The sequence below is a fragment of the Actinia tenebrosa genome, unplaced genomic scaffold, assembly GCF_029948245.1.
Source record: "Actinia tenebrosa isolate PJP-AT-01 unplaced genomic scaffold, QUT_ActTen_1.0 PGA_scaffold13__45_contigs__length_12533684, whole genome shotgun sequence".
NCBI classification, from domain to species: domain Eukaryota; kingdom Metazoa; phylum Cnidaria; class Anthozoa; order Actiniaria; family Actiniidae; genus Actinia; species Actinia tenebrosa.
In genome coordinates, this window is record NW_028292573.1 from 1,355,565 (window position 1) to 1,375,078 (window position 19,514).

At 37.2% G+C, this 19,514-nt stretch overlaps 1 protein-coding gene and 1 long non-coding RNA gene across 3 annotated transcripts in view; both read left to right on the forward strand.

The window, feature by feature from the left end:
* The window catches only part of LOC148911573 (uncharacterized), a 52,200-nt gene extending 33,577 nt beyond the window's left edge, over positions 1–18,623 (forward strand). The window contains exons 3-5 of one of the 2 annotated variants that reach the window (XR_016119613.1): positions 4,789–5,003; positions 18,039–18,105; positions 18,203–18,623. This is a non-coding gene — a long non-coding RNA (uncharacterized LOC148911573). Of the gene's footprint in view, positions 1–4,788; positions 5,895–18,038; positions 18,106–18,202 lie in introns of those variants that run through there. The other variant, XR_016119614.1, reaches the window with a different exon arrangement.
* Positions 12,350–15,384, forward strand: LOC148911574 (uncharacterized). The gene is made up of 2 exons (XM_089029120.1): positions 12,350–12,447; positions 12,618–15,384. The coding sequence occupies exons 1-2, from the start codon at positions 12,350–12,352 to the stop codon at positions 15,382–15,384; spliced, it is 2,865 nt and encodes a 954-aa protein (XP_088885246.1).
* Positions 18,624–19,514: the final 891 nt, after the last annotated feature.

The window sequence follows — 19,514 nt, forward strand, 5'->3', positions numbered from 1 at the left end:
ATAATACTCCTTACAATCCCCCAATCCTTTAAAACTTGCGGGGTAACAGTGTTTCATGTCTAAGGAGACGTATTCGTTTTCGTCATACTCCATGTTCCACAGACCTCCATGACCATGCTCTACACAGGCTTTGGCTATGTCGGCGAATTCCTTAGGCGTGGACTTCCATCCGTTCCTCTTCTTTGCGGCTAAGAAGTCCAAACTACGAGAGCTAAGGACCTCGTCTGAGAAGTCTTCCCCTAAGGTTTCACAGGCACTTTGAATGCGTTGATGTTCAATTTCGGGGCGGTAAAGAGTACCATCCTGCGTCATAAACTGACTTCCTTCCGAATCCATCAACCAAACGGAGTTTTCGTGGACTAATTCTATCAACGGAGAAGCTTTATAGACCTTAGTTTCCTTCTTTTTTGGTAACCTAAGTTCTCGCCAAGCTTGTCCATTGTGTTGGTAAATGATTATGGGGGCACCTCTACCTCCGTATTTGTGCGTACCTGGGTAAATGAACCCGTCAGTGATATCTTTTACGTGTATGCGGCGTTCTAAGGCAGTCTCTAACTTCTTGATGTTGTCTATGGTGGCTCCGGCCTTATGTGTGTCTTTTTCCCATTTCCTGATGGCTTCTCTTCTCTTTAAAGTTAACTTACTACCACGGGTGGAGTCCTCAAAGAACTCTCTTACTAACTTCGCAACACAGTTACCTGGATGTCGCATTGGTTTGAGCTTCTTAACGTCGGGCTTCTTAATCTCGTACGCACCGTAAATGACCACAGTAACTGGGTAAGCGACCTCGTAAAACATCATGTCAATGCCTACTAACGCTCCCGGGCGCGTATTTTCACTTAAGACAAACAGGTTTTGCTTACCTGACGGATTACGGCCCTTTTCGATTATCCACTCGCCGTCTAAATACTTTATAAACGTCAACTCCAAACGGTAGTTACCTTCGGGCATCATGTCGATAATTTTTTCTGCTCTTTCTTCGTTCATCGTCTCATCTGTATCTCCCTCCATAAATGTTGTGAAGGCAAAGTCGGCGTCCAGGCGATCCAACACCTGAGTTCTTAGCTTACGCACAGTTTTGTTTCGTATGCTCTTGAGGGCGTCCATCTATATCTAAGGAATATCTTAACCTCCGTTTGCGGTACCCAATATAGCAGCAGTAAGGGACTTCTCGCGATGCCACCCGATCGCGCAAGACCCTCTGTAGGGCCTCGTCACTGCGGGTTATACCCGTGTCATTTTTGGGGGTGTGCCGGCGATTCGCGTGTCCCCCTTACTGCTGCTACATGTGATTGCTGGAAAGGTCGCGCATCTAGAGAAGTAATGTTTGACAGTTACACTTGGGGTCCCTGTGTTGTGATTTATTGATGTTTTTAATAAAATAAATAAGTGGGCGTTTTGAATTGAGTCAATCAAAGGTGCACAGTAAAACTAGGCAGAATATATTTGTGGACACTTTCTCAGAGAGAAAAATCAAAACAAACATCTCCACATGGCTGTATATTTCGATCAAACAGGGAACACAATTAAAAAGATTGTTCAGTTGAAAGGACCTCTGTTTGTGTTAGAAATCTCAAGGAGTTTATACTTTCAAGTTAAGCTCACTAAAAAATGAAATTGTGACCGCCTTAAGAAATATATTTACCTTAGTAACGAGATCTTTGTCGGCATCTATTTCACCTTTTTGTCATGAAGTCTCAAAGTAATGATAAACCAGACCCTGGTTGGGATGGTTTACTACATACATGTAGTATCAGATAATCTAAGGGAGAAGTAAAAATAAGTTGCAAAATTTCAAACCACGGTTTGAGGCAGAGTGTTTATTCCATATATGTACTCGTTAAAAGAATTTTAATCAAAATTTACAATAACATTGGGAAGTGGCTAAGTAGGCAATTAGCAAGAGTAGATGGCGGAATCTGCCGGTTGGCAGTTTCTATTGAAAACCCTGTGTTTTATGTGTTATGGTTTTGTATCAAATATTTGAGTGCTGGTTGGATTGATACCATGTTTATTTCACATGGGAATTAAGAAGGGCGAAATTGTTGATTTATTAATATTTTACTTAACAATTAGACCTTGATCAAGTCATCAAATGTATACTAGGTTAGTTAAGTCAGTTATTAATTAATGATTACCTACCTATTGCCCTTTGCTGTTACAGTGTGGGCATCAATCAGGTCAATTCCTATTACGTACCAAGGTTTTTCTGTAACTGGAACGGGATGCAACACATCCCCTTCAATGTTGGTCTATTAGTCTCTTTTCTCTGGCATCTATCACACTTTTCAATTGTAGCATGTAGCATACAATTTTCTTATTTATTCCCAGGAATAGAATACATTGTAGGTATGTTATTATTTTTTGTTGTTGTTATTTTTAATGGCTTTTTGTTAACTACTACCTAAGATTATCAATTTTTCAAATTCTACGTAAATTATTTTATTATATAATTACCAATGAAATATCTATTTTTCTCTATTTCGAAAAAATTGATATCTTCAAAAATACACGAAAAGAATTGCCTGAAAAAACCAAAACATACTTCATTGATAATTATGTAATAAACAGAATATTACATGGCCGCTTGGAGATACGATCTTTTCAACACTCGAAGATAATTTTCGTATCTCAGCGCGCCTATGTAATATCCTCTATATAATTTATTATAATAAATAAATGTTGATCTAACGAGTAAAATAGGGGTGTATTATTATTTTACCTTAAGGACGGACCAGTTTTATATTTGATATGGGGAGGTGACCCAATTCAAAGTTGTTTTTTTTTGGCCCTCAAGTGTTGCAAGATATTTTTTAACAAGCTCGCTCAATATTGTTTTGCCATATTTGACACCCATGATGAAAGGAGAAGCAGAGTCTAGTATTGGTGAGTCAAGTACATGTAGTAATGACATAGAGAGTGGAAAGTCTGAAGGAACACTGTCTGTTGATGAGAATATGTCTGTTGATGAGAGATAACGAGACTGATGATGTTAGAAGCTTATATGTCGATGGACTAAGCAAGGAAAATGTTGATTGCATAGAAGACATAATTGAAGATAAGAAATGTGTGTCTGATCATGTCTAGGGAGATTTGATTTTCCACCGGGAGGGGGCTGTCCACATTTTAATGTCATCGTAGAAACGAATACTGCTGTGTTAGAACCTTTGGATTTGGGTGCAGAGGCTATCATTATTACTAAAGAATTCTTCGAACAGTTGTTGTGAAGCAACCCTTGTATTAAATTAATCGGATGCACTAAGCTGTATAATGCAAGTAATGGAAGAGTCAAGACGTATGGTCAATGCTGGCTTAATCTGAAATTTGGAACTTGTGTGATTAAACACCCAAAAAATAAATATCAAAAAATAAATAAATATAAAAAAAAAAAAATAATAATAATAATAATAATAAAATTTAAAAAAAAAAAAATTTATTTAAAAATAAATATCTCGAGGTGGAATGGGCATGGGAATTTAGCCGTGTTATTTGTTACGGAAGTGCAGCATTTCTTTTGTTCTAAACTGGTTTTCTTAGAGTACACTCCATAAAAGGTAGTGTGCATTGTTTTGGTACTGGTTTTGAAAAACCTGTTGAACAAGTTTTTGTGTGAATGTAACTTCAAACAAAGTTAGTCTCGTCTTTACTAATAAGGCCCGTGCTTTTTGTTTAGGCATGGAAACAGCTATTTCTTAGACTATTAGTTAATAACTTGAACTACGCGATTTCTTATACTTTTATAGAAAAATCTAGACGATCAATTAACTTTGAAAGCATTTCCTCACTTTTAAATCACTCCCTTTCAATTTTTCAACTTTATTACTTCCTTGGCACATTCAGATTTCCCTTTTAATAAGAACAAGCACTAGGTCACCATCCCGTTACTGATAAGCATGCTATTTTTTGTTGTTGAATTTTTGTTTATTGATAATAGATATCGATATTTTTGTTTGTTTTGTTCAATGTGAAGACGTCTGAAAGCTGTGTGAGCTGACCGGAGTGATGTCAAAAATGAAGGCTGCGAAATAAAGACACGATTTGCGCGATTCAAAAAGGCAAAAAAGGCAAAATCTGCAACATGCCCATAGGGCATGAAATGCAAAAAAATGCGCGATACGGGGCACGATTACGCGCGATTTGCGCGACAACGTTTGTGTACATTTTGACGGCAAATTGAGATAATTTTATGTACCTGACATCATTACAAATGTTGACTTGGTTAATTTTATTTTAAAGAGGTAATATCAATAAAGTTGATAGTTGTAGAACTACATTAAATTTCCTATAAAACGGAGTTAAAATCGTGGATTTTAGCGTATTGATATGGAAATACGAGCATTTTCAAAACAATTTTTCACATCTTTTCGTGATTGTTGCCATGTACACCAACAGCGTGCACAGGGCCTTTAATATAGTATTATATCAGTGTGAAGAGCTGGACTCGTGTTTTGAGCTATTAATTTATTTTACAAATATGTTTTCATAGATAAATAAGTAAATATTATATATATATTTGTTATTTTATATTCATAATCTCTCCTTTTTTGTTTTATGATTATAGCAATATTCTTATCACGTCTCATATTATAATGAATGATTAGTTAATTATTATTGTCAATAAAGTTATTTATTATTATTATTATTATTATTATTATTATAATAACTTTATTAATGTCTCTATTTCTTCTAGCCGGGCACAAGTGCCCTACTAATCGGGGACATCCACGATTTACTGTTTTACAGTCACTGGTGATGTCAATTTTTACTCTATTTTCTCTGTCTTCAAAGTAGGATTTGATGAGAGCGATGGAAGATTTGGATAATTTGGATAATTTGGAAAGATTGATAGTTGATGCTGTGAAAAACGGTATTCCAGAATTTCTCACAAGACTACTGCTAGATAAAACGTCCTCAAATGACTGTGAAGGAGTGAGGGAAAAAGTTCCTGCCAAAACTGACAAGACAAAAGGAACGAGAACGGCATTTATGAGAAGTTTAGGAAGGTACTGGATTTACTTTGTGCAGCTTTCCCTGATACCAAATATACAAAACTTCGTACTCAACTCGTATTATCATGGTTGCCCATTGACACCATATCGCAAATCGGTTAAGAAAATGCTGATTTTCCGCCTCTTGAGAACTGATAACAGCATCATCATCTATGAACTGAAACCACTGTAGTGGATGTAGTAGCTAGTAAGAAAAATCGAATTGACGGTACTTTTCTGATTTTATATGCTGTATAAAGGTGTTAAAGCATAGATTAAAAAGTAGAAGACTTAAACAGTTACCTTGAAGGAGCCCGCGACCAATAGCTATAAAAGGAGTGCTAAATTCTTGAGTACTTATTGAGGATTTAAAATCAGTGTACAAACTTTTAATCAACAGTTTGATGTGATCTGGGATGTGATGATAGTCAAGGACTGATTGTATCAGATTGTGATGGACTTCGCAAAATGCATTTTAATAATAATATAAATAATAATTTGTTATTTATATTGCGCCTGTTTCATTCAGATATGTTCACAAGCGCATTACAGTAATTGAAATATATATATCTACATATAAATAATAATAATAACAACAACATTCTAAAAGCTTTAAGGCCAAAATTCTAAGAAACGAAAAGAAAAACAGAACATGTCTAGAAATTAAAATATGAAAATAGAAAGAAATAATAAAATCTATCTAAATATGATAAAAAAGCTCTTTAAAAAGATATGTCTTAAGTAATTTCTTTAAAATACCTATAGATTGTGCTTCACGAATCTCTTTAGGTAAATTGTTCCACAACTTAGGCGCTGCAGACACAAATGCGCTGTCACCTTATATAATAAATGTTGTTACCCTAGGAGCTTGTAATTGTAGCTCACTATTTGACCTAAGCATATAGCGTGAAGGAGTTCTAATATTAATAAGTTCCAATATATAGTCTGGTGCTATTTCATTTATAGCTTTGTACGTTATTATAACTTATTGCGATTTTGAGCCGACAATACGAGATTATATTGGCGGCTAGTTAGGAGAAAATATATTCCGTATTGGCCTTTGACTTTTTACCTATGGTTGACATGGAAAATGAAAATAAGAAAGTCGGGGGACAGGCCAGGAGACGAGTTTGGAAACGTGCAATCACTTGTGTACCCATGGAAGACGAAGACATAGATGACTTCGTGGTTCATCAAAAAGCACAAAATACAGTAAAAGCTACTGAAACCGCTTTACATTGCCCGGCGTTGTGGCACAAGGATCCGTACGGAGAGATTTGGATTTCCTGAGCATAACAAAGGAAAACTCAAGGAAAACTTCTCTGCCAAAGCCTGTTGGCACAGCCACATTCAACTACTAAAGAGCTAGCTAGCGCTTCCAGTTTCTGTTTGGATTCTTTAGATAACTTAAAGTTTGGGAAATTATTACCTGGAAAAGTCTTTATTGCAGCAGATCTCACCATTTTCCTGCTGTAATAAAATCAAATTTATGCAATAATAAGACTTATGACACACCTGTTAAGTAATACTAGAAAATCCACTTACTTGATTTTGTAAAGTTTCTGTTCTGTTTCAGATAATGATGTTAACTTTGTTTTGGTAGGTTTGCCACCTCTAAATTCAGCTGATGCCATCTTTATTATAGCACTGCCCGACAATGTTTCTTCAACAGAAGCTCTAAACTGAAGCTGTTTTCCCACAGTTATGAGGCCACAAGCCTCAAACTGTTGCTGCGATCCTTTTTGTGCCAGCAACACAAAAGCTTTCCCATCTATATTTTGATCTGCATGAAATAAAGGATTTTATATAATGAAGGCTTAAATTAATATGAAATATCATACAGAAAAATTAACTATCATTGCTGATTTTATATGTTTCATGCTATGGTTTAAATTCAATGTACGTATACTGAATTTTGTAATATGAATTTGTAAATACTGAAATAATGATCCAGTTTAGAGCACAGATCTTATGCCCAAAATTTATTCAAAGATAATTGTCAATTCATATATTTACTGTAGTTGCTCTGTTAAATAATTCTATTTTTATTTTTAACACAATTCCGTAATTTATGTCCAGAAAATCTTGTTTTCAAGTATTCAAAGGTTTTATTAAGACCTCAGTTTCATATAAGAAATTAATGATTTTTTTCAAATATAAGAACAATGGACGATTCTTAGTTTAGAACAATAGAATATTGTTTGTTTAGGTTTCTCAACTTCCTTTATGTAATTTTAGCTCTCGTTGTTATGGATGAGCTCGCTTTCACAGACACTAAATCTTGTCCCCAAAGGTGCCCGATATGTATATAACGAGAGTTGGCTGTACTGCATAGCCCGTACGAAATGAGCAGCGCTGTGAAGCGCTGCAACAGCTCTTCGCGAAGCACTGTAACAGCGCTGTAATAACGCTGTAAAAAGTCTTTTAAATCGGGGGCTGCATGGGTTGCCAATTTTGGCTGTCACATGCAGCGCTTGGCAGCAAAAATACATCCCAAAATGCGATTCTGCAGCGCTGCTAAAACGCCAGGGAGGGCTGCTAAAAGGATTTTTCAAGCAGCGATATGGAAGCCGTAGTTGAAAGACAGGAAGCACGTGTCACGATCTGTTTGAACAAAATGCCGTGTTGAAAGACACACACAAGACTATAGTCCTTTCACAATATTTAATAGGGCAATGACATGTACTAAGCACACATTAATCGGCTCACTGGTTTACACTGCAACCCGGTATGAATAAACTTTGAGAATTTCGTTGAAAGATACTAGTATATACACACAATCAATTTACAATACTTCGGCGCAGTATAAGTTTGAAGTCTTTGAATAGAGTGCTAAAAAACAAAAGCTAACTTTTAGTACTAAATATAATAGTTATAATAAAGTATAGAAAACAAAAGATTCTGTATCAAATAGTACTCATTACTATTAATTATTGTTCACGGGTTTAGTGCGTGTTCTCTGTATATGTAAATAATTTTTAACAAAACTAGGGCCCCACTAGAGCTTTTGAAAATGATACGGAATATAACTGTATAATGCATATCATAACGGAAATTATATACATAAATAATGTTCTTATCTGTAGAGTTAAACTTTGAACAGTCGCTTGTTGAATTTCCTTTTTGCCGATCCCCGCTTGTTTCGGACTGTCTTGGCGAAGTCGGTTTTGTCGTCGACTTTCCACACGGAAGCACGTCGTTTGGCATATACTAAAACATACAAAAAGATATAATAGGATGTTTTCTTACAACGATTCTGTGTATCATAGCTGCATGTTCCGGTTGCTACCATGGCCTGATTTGAGTTTAATCTACATTTGTAGATTACAGTCAAACCACCTCAAGCGTGAACACGTAGGGATCATTATTGACTTTATTTTTGGATTCTTGATTTCATTATTCGATTCGAACATTCATTATTGAAAACAAATCTTCAATATTTAAAAAAATAATAAAAGTTTAAACATATGATTAACTAGGCTCATAGGCTCTCGTTTATAGCGGAAACAGAAGGTAAGTCATTAATATTACATATTATTCCTTACACAAAAAATTGCTCTTGCATTTCAGCTGTGTATATGCTTGGCTTATGTATATGCCAGGCTTTGAAGATTCATTTTCAATAATGAATGTTCAAATCGAATAATGAAATCAAGAATCCACAAATAAAGTCTTGATCATGATCTCTATGTGTTCACGCTTAAGGTGGTCTGACTGTAAGCTGATTCTCAAAATTCTGTGAACTCGGCTTGTTGTGAAGTTAGTTTTTCCTGCCCCCAGTCAATTATATCTGTCGGTGTCTTTCATATTCTTGACTGGCGGCAGTGAATAACCAAATTTCAACGTGCAACTTGCGACACGCAACTAGCAACTTCCTAGATCCTAGTTTGCTAGTAATAGCAGAAATTTGAGAATCGAATCGAAACACGCAATTTGCAAATAGTAGCGCCAAACACTCCAAATACACTTTACAGTAAATTACCTGTGCAGGCACGCACGATGGTTTTGTCCAGACGTTCAGGGGGACCGGCCAAAGTTTCCACATCAAAAAAATAATCTAAAAGTCTGTTGAGGACTTCGGACGGCTTTCTCCCGGCATCCATATGGATGCTATTAAGCTCTACAGAGGACAGGTATATACCTGCCCCCTCGTAGAGCTCTTGCCTTCCTGGAGCCGGCGAATAATGGTGGTTACTTTGGGCGTTACATGTACTTAGAGACATGCTCTCACTGGGCGGAAATCGCGATTGACTACCAGTATTCTGTCGAAAAGATGTTTAAGGTATTTAAAAACTCTTGTTTGAGGCTGATACTGGTATGCAATCATTGAAAAATAAATTTTGATAATATATACACGCATCAAGAATTCCGCGCTACTGCTCAAAGCACATGCTCAAGTGGTGAAAAGGTGGGACGGTATTTTGTAAAAAATGTTATATTTCGGTATATTTGATTTGGAATTAACTTAGCGGTAAGTTACCTTGAGCATTTAATGAAAATTGTGCTTGACAAGAAATACACAATTTAAAATAATTCATGCATGTGTTACAAAATTCAATTTCACTTTTTCATGGGCATGCCTAGTGCGGAAGTCTTGATGCGTCTATAGGTATTGAGTGAAGCACTTACCTCAAATTCGTTGTGTGTGCCGATGTTTAAAAGGTTTATTAAGAAGTCTCTCGCTGTAGGAGGAATTTCTGAAAGAAAGTATAACTATATTGAGTGCAAGCGGCATGTCTTCTACATATAACATTCAATATTGTATATATCATTTTCATAAAGCACAGTTTATCTAACTCAAATTTAAATAATGACTACCTAGGGCTTGATTTTTCTTGAGCTCTTCGATTTTCTTTTCTAACCGCTCACAGTTGGCACACTTGGCAACAGCTTGGCTTTCAGGAAAGGCATCACCGTTGCCATATTCATATTCCTCCTGGTCATTTTCATTGTGGCCGTTAGTTAGATTCAAGGAGGAATGCAGAAGCTCTCCAAATGAAAGTCCAGAAAATCCCTCCTCGTCTTCGTAGTCTGGTTCAATAGGTATCGTTGATACACGGTCGTTTGGCGGAAATGTCTGGTGGGAGTGCGCGTTTGGTGCCCGTATCGGTGTTACATGATGTGGGAGTGATAATGTTTTGTTATTTGGAGGCGATGCTTGTTGGTGATCTGGAGGCGGTGTTAGCTGGGTGAGCAGTGTTTGTTGTTGGCTTGAAGGCGGTGTGCGCTGATTGTTTGTGGGCAGTGCTCGTTGGTGATCTAAGGACGGTGTCCGCTGGTTGTTTGAGGGCAGTGTTTGCTGTTGGCTTGAAGGCGGCATGCGCTGGTTGTTTGAGGGCAGTGTTTGCTGTTGGCTTGAAGGCGGTGTGCGCTGGTTGTTTGAGGGCAGTGTTTGCTGTTGGCTTGAAGGCGGTGTGCGCTGGTTGTTTGAGGGCAGTGCTCGTTGGTGATCTAAGGACGGTGTGCGCTGGTTGTTTGAGGGCAGTGTTTGCTGTTGGCTTGAAGGTGGCGTGCACTGGTTGTTTGAGGGCAGTGTTTGCTGTTGGCTTGAAGGCGGCGTGCGCTGGTTGTTTGAGGGCAGTGTTTGCTGTTGGCTTGAAGGCGGTGTGCGCTGGTTGTTTGAGGGCAGTGTTTGCTGTTGGCTTGAAGGCGGTGTGCGCTGGGTGAGCAGTGATTGTTGGTGATCTGGAGGCGGTGTGAGCTGGTTGTTTGTGGGCAGTGTTTGTTGTTGATCGAAGAACTGTTGGGCTAAGGCTTTCCTGGCAGATATTTCCACATTCTTCTGGTTGAGTGCAAGCGACCGTTCCTCTTTTTTTTTTGTTTTTTTTTTAGTGGCTTCTTTGGTCACTTCACTTTCTTTTGCTACTTTCTTTTTTTTCAATGGCGGTATTGCCGCCAAATTTTGCGCCTTCTCTGTTCTTTTTCTTTTTCTTTTTCCATTAACGCGGGAAGAAATGGCAGCCATTTGCTCTGCGAGGGCAGCACAGCGTAATTCTAGCTCCTCGTTATTTTCTGTTGGTAAATTTAGAAGGAACAATGGATATATATAGTTATTTAAAAAATCATAAATGATATTAACCTCTCTCCCATTTTGATCAACATAAGCAACTCAAAGTTTTAGAACTAAATCCCTGAACTTCTTTGCTTATTCCTCACATAAAAATTATTGATCATTTGAAACTTATATCAGCATTCAGCTTCGTAACGAGATACTTTCCTCCAGATATTATATAAAGATAAAATAACATCACCATATTGTTGATGTTCATTGTAGTGTATAATGTCTGTCAACGATTGTGCGGTGTGCCTTTTGAAAGGTAAAAGATATTCCGCCTTAACAAAGTTTATAATCTATGCAAGCTTTGATCTAAATACTTGATCATTTTATAATAAACTTGAAGTAAGAAAGAATTTTCAAATATCACAATAAAATCGAATAAGAAAAAATTCACATCCATATATTGAAAAGTCAACCCTTAAATAAGCAACTGATACATTTTTTGCAAAAATAGGGCACATACCTTCCGGCATACATTAAAATGGGCGCCAAAAAAGGTCGAAAAGTACAAATTTACTGTACAAAATGTTTAAATTGTACAATTCAACTTGAAACTAGTCAATAATCGAAATTAAAAAGCGTGCAGACGTATGGAATTGTACGAAATTAAACGTAGTATTTTCATGTTTCAGAACTGAACCAAACAGAAAATTTATATTAAAACTAGTAACAATTAGTAAATATAGAAACATTTAGTACTATATACTATTTCGTTGTTACGCATTGTAGTGATTAGAACTAGGTTCGGGCTTACCTGAAACAGATTTTATCTCCGCTTGAAATAAAGTCTCTTCGATCTGTCGTCCTCTTCTTTCCCTCCATTTGACTTCGCACAGAGTGCCTTCCTTCAGAGTTACATTTCCACCAAGAACTATGTCCTTTTCGTCGACTACGCTATACAGCTTCTCGTCCAACCAATAAACTAATGCATGCATTTTTAATCAATAAAGCCTTGGACAAACCGATAGTCGCGATCGCTGAACAAAAATGAATATTTGAAAATGCCGCTCTTTCCAACAAACTCAAATCTCCGATTCGGTAAAGAAGGTCACTGGATCACGATGTCACTGGTGACATAATGATCTTGTGACGGGGGAAAATGTGACCACCCAGAGGTATATGACATTTTATATGACCCTTATTGCATCACATGTTTTCTATCAATGTACAAAGTTCTGTACAGTTTTCTTACCTAATACTCATAAGTCAAATTATTGTAACGTATAACAATATATAACATTACGAAAGTATTCGGAGATCGAGAGAGTACAGATGAAATAAGCTAGCAGTCGATCCGATTGAAATGGGATCAAACAGTTTACCTGGTGGAATTGCGAAGCAAATCAATGAAGAGCTCTCTGAAACGTGCGCTAAAGAAAGGAAAACCATACTGGAAACAAGGTAAAAGTCGGCACTATAATTATCAGTAGTTTGTCAAACTTGGAAACTCATAAAAATAACAAAACGCGAGAGTGCATACAAAATACATCATATTGGTAAACATCATGGTAAACTCCATTGCTTGTTATGTTATTGATGTTTTAAAATGTTGTTTTCGAAATGTATTATAGCTTTCAACTCCAAATTGACTGTGAGGAGGCTCCTGAACGTCCTGAAGCCGTGACAACACAATTAGAACAGGCCGATTCTGAGTTGCCGTTTGAAAATGAAGAAGGTGAAGTACAGATGGACATCTCATATGCTGAGGTACAGTCAGATCAGTCGGAATATGTTTTGTCTTCGGAACATGTAGCAGCGCAAGCAGAAGTAAGTCATTTTGCGGACATGTATAGAGTAAGTTTTTCTGAAAAGCTCTCACGAGAACCCAATTCCTTTAAAGAAGAAACTGATCCATCCTGGCTTGAAGAGCATCTACAGGGAATCAAGGAAAGTCTTGAAGAGGAGTTGATTAATGTCCAGGGTGATATAAACAGCTCTTTTGAATTCCACACTGATGAAGAGCAAGAAATGTTCGAAGAATACCTTTTAGCTAAGGAAATCGAGGAAATTCGCCTTTCTGAAGAAAAAGAAGAAAAAAAAGAAACCTCGGAATCTGAACCCATATTTCCTGGTTCACGAATAACAATTGGTATTAGTGCTCTCTTGATAATGGCAGTTGTGCTTCGGCATTCTCTATCAGGAGAAGCTTTAAACGACATACTGACACTGATATCGCTCCACTGTATGAATAATTCTCTGTCTTCTATCACCAAGCTCAAAAAGTATTTTTGTCATTTTTCCTCTCCTCTGAAATTTCACTGGTACTGTTCATCCTGCTTCATGCCGCTTAATGACAAAAGTAGTCGGTATTGTCCTAATTCGTTTTGTTCTAAGGAATTGTCAATTACTGGCAATTCGTCTTTCTTCATCGAGGTCCCAATAGACGATCAGATAAGACGAATGTTTGACAAAATTGGATTCTACCAAGACCTTCAATACAGGTTTAACCGTGCTAAAAAGGAAAATGTAGTTTCTGATATATATGACGGCGAGATTTACAAAGAAATATCACGAGATCAATCAAAACCATTATCGGATTCTCATAACGTTTCCTTTACTTGGAACACTGATGGCGTACCTGTTTTCAAATCTTCCAATTTTGCTCTTTGGCCGCTTTATTTGGTTATAAATGAGCTATCTCCAAAAAAACGTTTTTCTAAGGATAATATGATATTAGCTGGGCTATGGTTTGGGCCCTCGAAGCCTGCTATGTGGAGTTATCTGAAACCATTCCATTCGTCCCTCAAAGAACTTGAAGTAAATGGAGTTACGGTGAAATGCCCTGGAAGCGATGCTTTTCGAGTTCGTGCTTTTTTGATTTGCGGTACTTGCGATCTTCCAGCAAAAGCCTGCGTTTGTAACGCCATGCAATATAATGGTTTGTTTGGTTGCTCAAAATGTTTGCAACCAGGGTGCACAGTGAAGACCGGTAAGAAGGGTGGACACGTGCATGCGTTTCCATTTCAACGAGACAACGTTAAAGGGCCCCCTAGAACACATTCTCAGATGCTTTCCGACGCTGAAGAAGCAGTCGCCCAAGGAAATTTGGTACGAGGAGTTAAGGGTCCCTGCTGGTTTGCAGGATTGAAATATTACGACTTAGTAAAAGGAACAGCTGTTGACTACATGCACTGTGTTCTAGAAGGAGTGACAAAGTCGTTGATCAACCTCTGGTTCAATCCAATCTACAAAGAAGAATCTTTCAGTATATCTGATAAAGTTAATGAAGTCGATAATCGTCTTTCCCAGATTAAGCCCCCTAATGACATCACTCGTTGCCCAAGAACAATCGAACATGAAAGAAAATACTGGAAAGCTTCGGAATTACGGTCATTTCTTCTATTCTACGGACCCGCTGTTTTATTAAACATTTTGCCAGATGATTACTACAGCCATTTTATTTTTTTGAGTGAAGCAATTTTTATTTTACTTGGAGAGAGCATAAGTTATGATCAAATCAACCATGCAGACCAATTACTCAAACACTTTTGCCTCCTGTTTTCCGCACTTTATTCCCAAAGTAAAGAAACTATCAACGTTCATTCTCTCTTGCACTTAGCCGATGATGTAAGAAATCTTGGACCTTTGTGGACACACTCGTGTTTTCCATTCGAAAATTACAATGGCATCTTACTTAAATTTTTTCATGGAACGCAAAATGTTGACCTCCAGATTGTGTCTGCTGTTGCAATAAATCAGTATTTGCCTACTCTTGCTTCGCAGCTTACACCACAATCTAAGGAAGAAGAATTCTATAAGTCTTTGACAATATCATCACATGTTGCAAAAGAAATCATGATCGAAAAAGATATATTCGCCCTTGGTAGTCCATTGAACATGAATCTAGACCATGAACAAATAAATACCTTAGGAGCATACTTGGGCTTTGCTCCAATTTCGGCACCGATAAAACATTTCAAGAGAACTAAATTGCGTGGATCCATTCATCATTCAGTTTCATACAAAAGATTCACTTCAAGAAACAGTTACACAATACTTTTTCAAGACTCCGTTCCTGGATCCCTCAACATCGGGCAAATTGAATTTTTCTTTCAATATCAATTTCCCTGTAGCCATACGCTTTCATGTTTGGAGCAGTGCACATGTTCAAGACTGAATCTTGCAATGGTCCGCATACTTGAGAAGGTGAACAGTTTTGAATTTGTTCAAGACCCCACGACCAATGCCACAGCCATGCAGGTGTTAGCAGTTCAAAGCACCGGTCGCATACAAGTTATACCCATATCGTCAATACAAGAAAAGCTTGTTTTCATGGCATTCAAAGATCAGAGCGTTGCGTATGCTGCGCGTTTCCCGAATAAAGTTGAATCAGATTAAGCTCAGGAAACTTACATGATGAGGATAATGATCAGTGATAATGGATTTATATTAATTTTAGCGCACTTTTGCATATATACTTTTCCAAAGGCGCTTTACAATGAGATGATTGAGGTAGTTAATATGAAGTGTAGGCTATCGATTGTGGTCACGTCCAGGGTTTCAATTCCACAGTTTAGGTACGCCATTACGTTGTCATCCGAGCCAAGCAAAGGTCTATGTAACCATTTAATTGCAGATCTAGAAAGGTCCGGTCGGCGGGTATCAGAACCCGCGACCTCCCGAAAATGTAGTCAGAATATACGTAAACGCAACGCAATCGTTTACTGTAAAAATTGTACAATGAAGTTGAATATTTCCTAAACATTTAATTAATTTTGAGGGTAAAAAACCAGTGCATGCATGCAAGGGTGTATCGTATGCTAATCTGTCCATTTCCGGTTTGTTGTCGCGTAAAATGCATTATCTCATGTAGTATCACGCTGACCTTGTCGAGTTTCAGTTTGTGAAGAAAAAAGCCGATATTTTATACTAGATTCGATATTTTTTCAGTTTAAAACTTATCCTTTCTAAAACAAATTCCAATTTTTTAAATTTCCTGTTTTTTTGTTTTTGTTTTATTTTTCTTGTTTTTGTGAGAAAGCGAAGTAAACCCGCGCCGCTAAATTAAGCTACCGTTAAAAGTTGTTTGAGTATCGTGGTGGATTTATTTTTCGTCAAGATTTAAATCAGGTAATAATGATTTATTATAACATAAAGTAAGGCATTGCAAAATGGCTGTAAAATGGCTTTTACCTCGCGATGGGATCTTGTAGTATCACAGCCTGTAACAGCTATCTAGCAGTGCCGAACAGCGCTGGTAAGTGGCTGTATTTCGATGCTAAACGCTGTCTTCAGCTACAAGGCGATTAGACAGCCCGCTGCAAAATGACTTTCACTGTAGTTTAGCTGTGTTATGGATGTAAATCGGCTGCATTTCCGCTGTGCAGACATCTTGAAGTGCAGCTGCAGCGCTTCACAGCGCTGCTCATTTCGTACGGGAGTGATCATTAACTAAAAAAATTACTTATACCTTATTTCCTTGTCTCTTTACATGCCTCGGAAGGACCCGCCAAGACACTCATCTCGGTGCTCTCTTATGTTTGTCATTTTAATGAGCTTTTTGCAGTCAATGCAACTGACTTTTGGCAGGCGTCCACAGGCTCAGTAGCCACAACATCCTTATACAAAAGGAATGAAATATTTTTTAAATAAAATTGAAGACTACTGTACTTGAAGTTTCGACGCACTTCAGCGTCACTTTCAAGAGTGAAAGTCATAAAGCAGGGGAAGTGATAATTTGAATACACAAAGTTCTGTAAATCCTCATGGGAGACCTCATACATGTTCAACTAATTGAATACCTTCACTTAAAGTGAGCCTGATTGGACACTTAAAGAAGATGTTATTTGTTTTATGAAGAGCATTTCATTAACTAGACAAGCGAACTTGGTTTTACATTGTTTGAGGACGGTGAAGTTCTTATCAAAGTTACTAATGAAATGTTATATGTAATATATATGACATGCATAAGAAATTACAAAAGGCAATATACAACCGAAAAGCACGTGGTAGGTGGGTGTGATAAACAAACACGTTGGCAGAAATTCTCACCTTATCTATCCTCTGCTTCTTCCTCAGAGGCGGACAAAACGATATCTCTCTACAAAGGCCAGAGATAGGCCTTTGCCTGTCCCAATACACTTTTAAGGTATGGGACAGAAAAACCAGTTGATTGCATAAGTAGGAGAATAAAATTTTTTGATCACCCATCACCAGTGCGCAATATCTCGTATCCACCACCCTCTTCCAAGGCAGGGAAAGCATTTAAGAGGCATTTATGGACTTGGGATGCATTTCCCTCTGCAGGAAAGGTTATCTTTTTTTCTCCAAGGCCGCTTTAAGTCAGCTTCATCCTTTCCTCTGTTGAAGCAACGCTTTCTTTTCCCGCATTTGAAAGACAAGCAAAGGCTCTCAACCAAGCTGGTTGTTTCCCTCGGTTGCTGTAAGGAACTGATCTTCTCCGATCGGTTTGTGGTTGGTTGACTTTCCTTCCCGACATCGGTGGACGAAACCCAAATATTCTGTTGTGCTCCACTCTAGCTGGAGTACTATCCGTAGCTTGTCGCATAGCACGCGGCATGTCTTTCATTTAGCTTGAAATTTTGATTTCCGTGTACTTTTTCAGGATAAAACTGCATCATCGTGACAGCTGGTAAGCAAAAATCGATGCTTGATTATTACATTTTTCGTTTTAGAAGTCCTGAGGAGGCACCAAGAACTCACTACTATGGTGGCCGAGAACTGCCACGCGAATATTATAATTCAAGTGAATATTTTTGACAATTTATTTTGTCTTTTTTTGCATGATGGTAGTTTTCTTTTCTCCTTTATTGCTTGGGTATACTTCTTCCAACGTGCATTTGACGCCATGTTTGCTTCTATCATCACAAAAGAACCCAGGACCTCTCGTCCTCGTGGCAGTCCTCAGCAAAGGATTTATTTTGGATGAATTGTTACTTACCGATCCACGTTCGAAATATACAACTGGCTGTTAAACGCCATTATTGTATTGCTCTTACTAATCTAGTGCATCTGTTTCTGTATATTTATAGGCTCTAAAGGAGAATTTATTAGAACACGAAGCAAGTACACACTCTTCAGTTGATAATTTATCTACAGGTAATAATAACCTTACTCATTATGTCCATATTTTTTTATCTAATACTAGGTGCCTGTAATCCAAGCCACAATCAACAAACTGTCTCCTCTCTTACAGGTGCACACCCTGAACCATCTGTAGCAAAACCAACTGAAGTACCTATGTTGAATGAAGTGAAAATAGCAACGTTTTCCTGTTCTTCAAATGCTTCAACCCTTTCACAACCTCCAACTCCAGCATCTCCAACAACCACTCATTCAAATGAGATATCTGTACCTACGACTCGCGCATCATCTGATCCCATAACTTTTGTTCTAACTACTCCTGAAACTACAATAGAGCCATCATCATCAAGTACACCTCTTTCCCCTAATTTACAGTGTGACAACTGTGTCACACTGAAATCAGAAAAAAATGTTAGCAAAGTAACTATTGAAAGCATTAGCTATCTTTTTGGGATCAGTGATTTCAACATCATTTTCAATAATTTTAGATACAGTCCTCTTGTTTTTATTATGTTTTGATGGAATAATTTGTGTAATACCCTTCCAAATTCTCTTTGTGTTATCACTATTTTCAAGAAAGAAGTTATTGTAGTACATTCTTTTGCTTATTTTTATCAAATGATTTAATTTATTTCTGTACAATTTAAATTTTATGTGATAGAAGGTGGATTTTGATTTTAAATATTTACAATATAATTTATTTTTGATATGAATAGATATTTTGATTCCTTGGATTATCCAGGGCTTTGAATTGAATTTTATTTCTTTCCTGGACAGTTCTCTTATTGGTACATGCCTATCAACTATTTCAGATACTCTATTGTGAAAACAACTGAAACTTTCAGATGGATCAATCTCAGGAGGGAATACTGACAGCCAATTTATTGATGAAATTTCATCGATCAATGTGGAATTGTTTAGTTGAGAATAATTTCTTTTATGAACATTTCCCCTAGATCTTTAATTCATAGGCTTGTCAAAAATAATAAAATTAGGTAAATGATCTGTGAGATCATATACTATATTACCACTTATGATATTATGTTCTATGGAATTGAAGAAAATATTGTCAATAAGTGTTGAAGAATGGCTAGTGATTCTTGTCGGTTGCAAAATTTGTGGCTGGAAGAAGTAAGAGCCAAGTGTATTAATGAAATTCTCTGAATCTACATGTAAGTCTATTTTCAGTAAATCAATGTTAAAGTCTCCCATTATTAAGCAAAGTTTATTCTCTTGGTGTATCTTTTCAACTGTGGAATTCAAGTAGTCCAAAAATTTATCAGTATTGCTGTTTGGATGTCTATATATAATTCCACACAATAGATTTGATTGATTCTTAGAGTGAATTTCAATCCAGAGAGCTTCAAACTCAGGCTCTGATAGGAATATTTCTGAACGGATGCTAAAATCTAGTCCATCTTTTA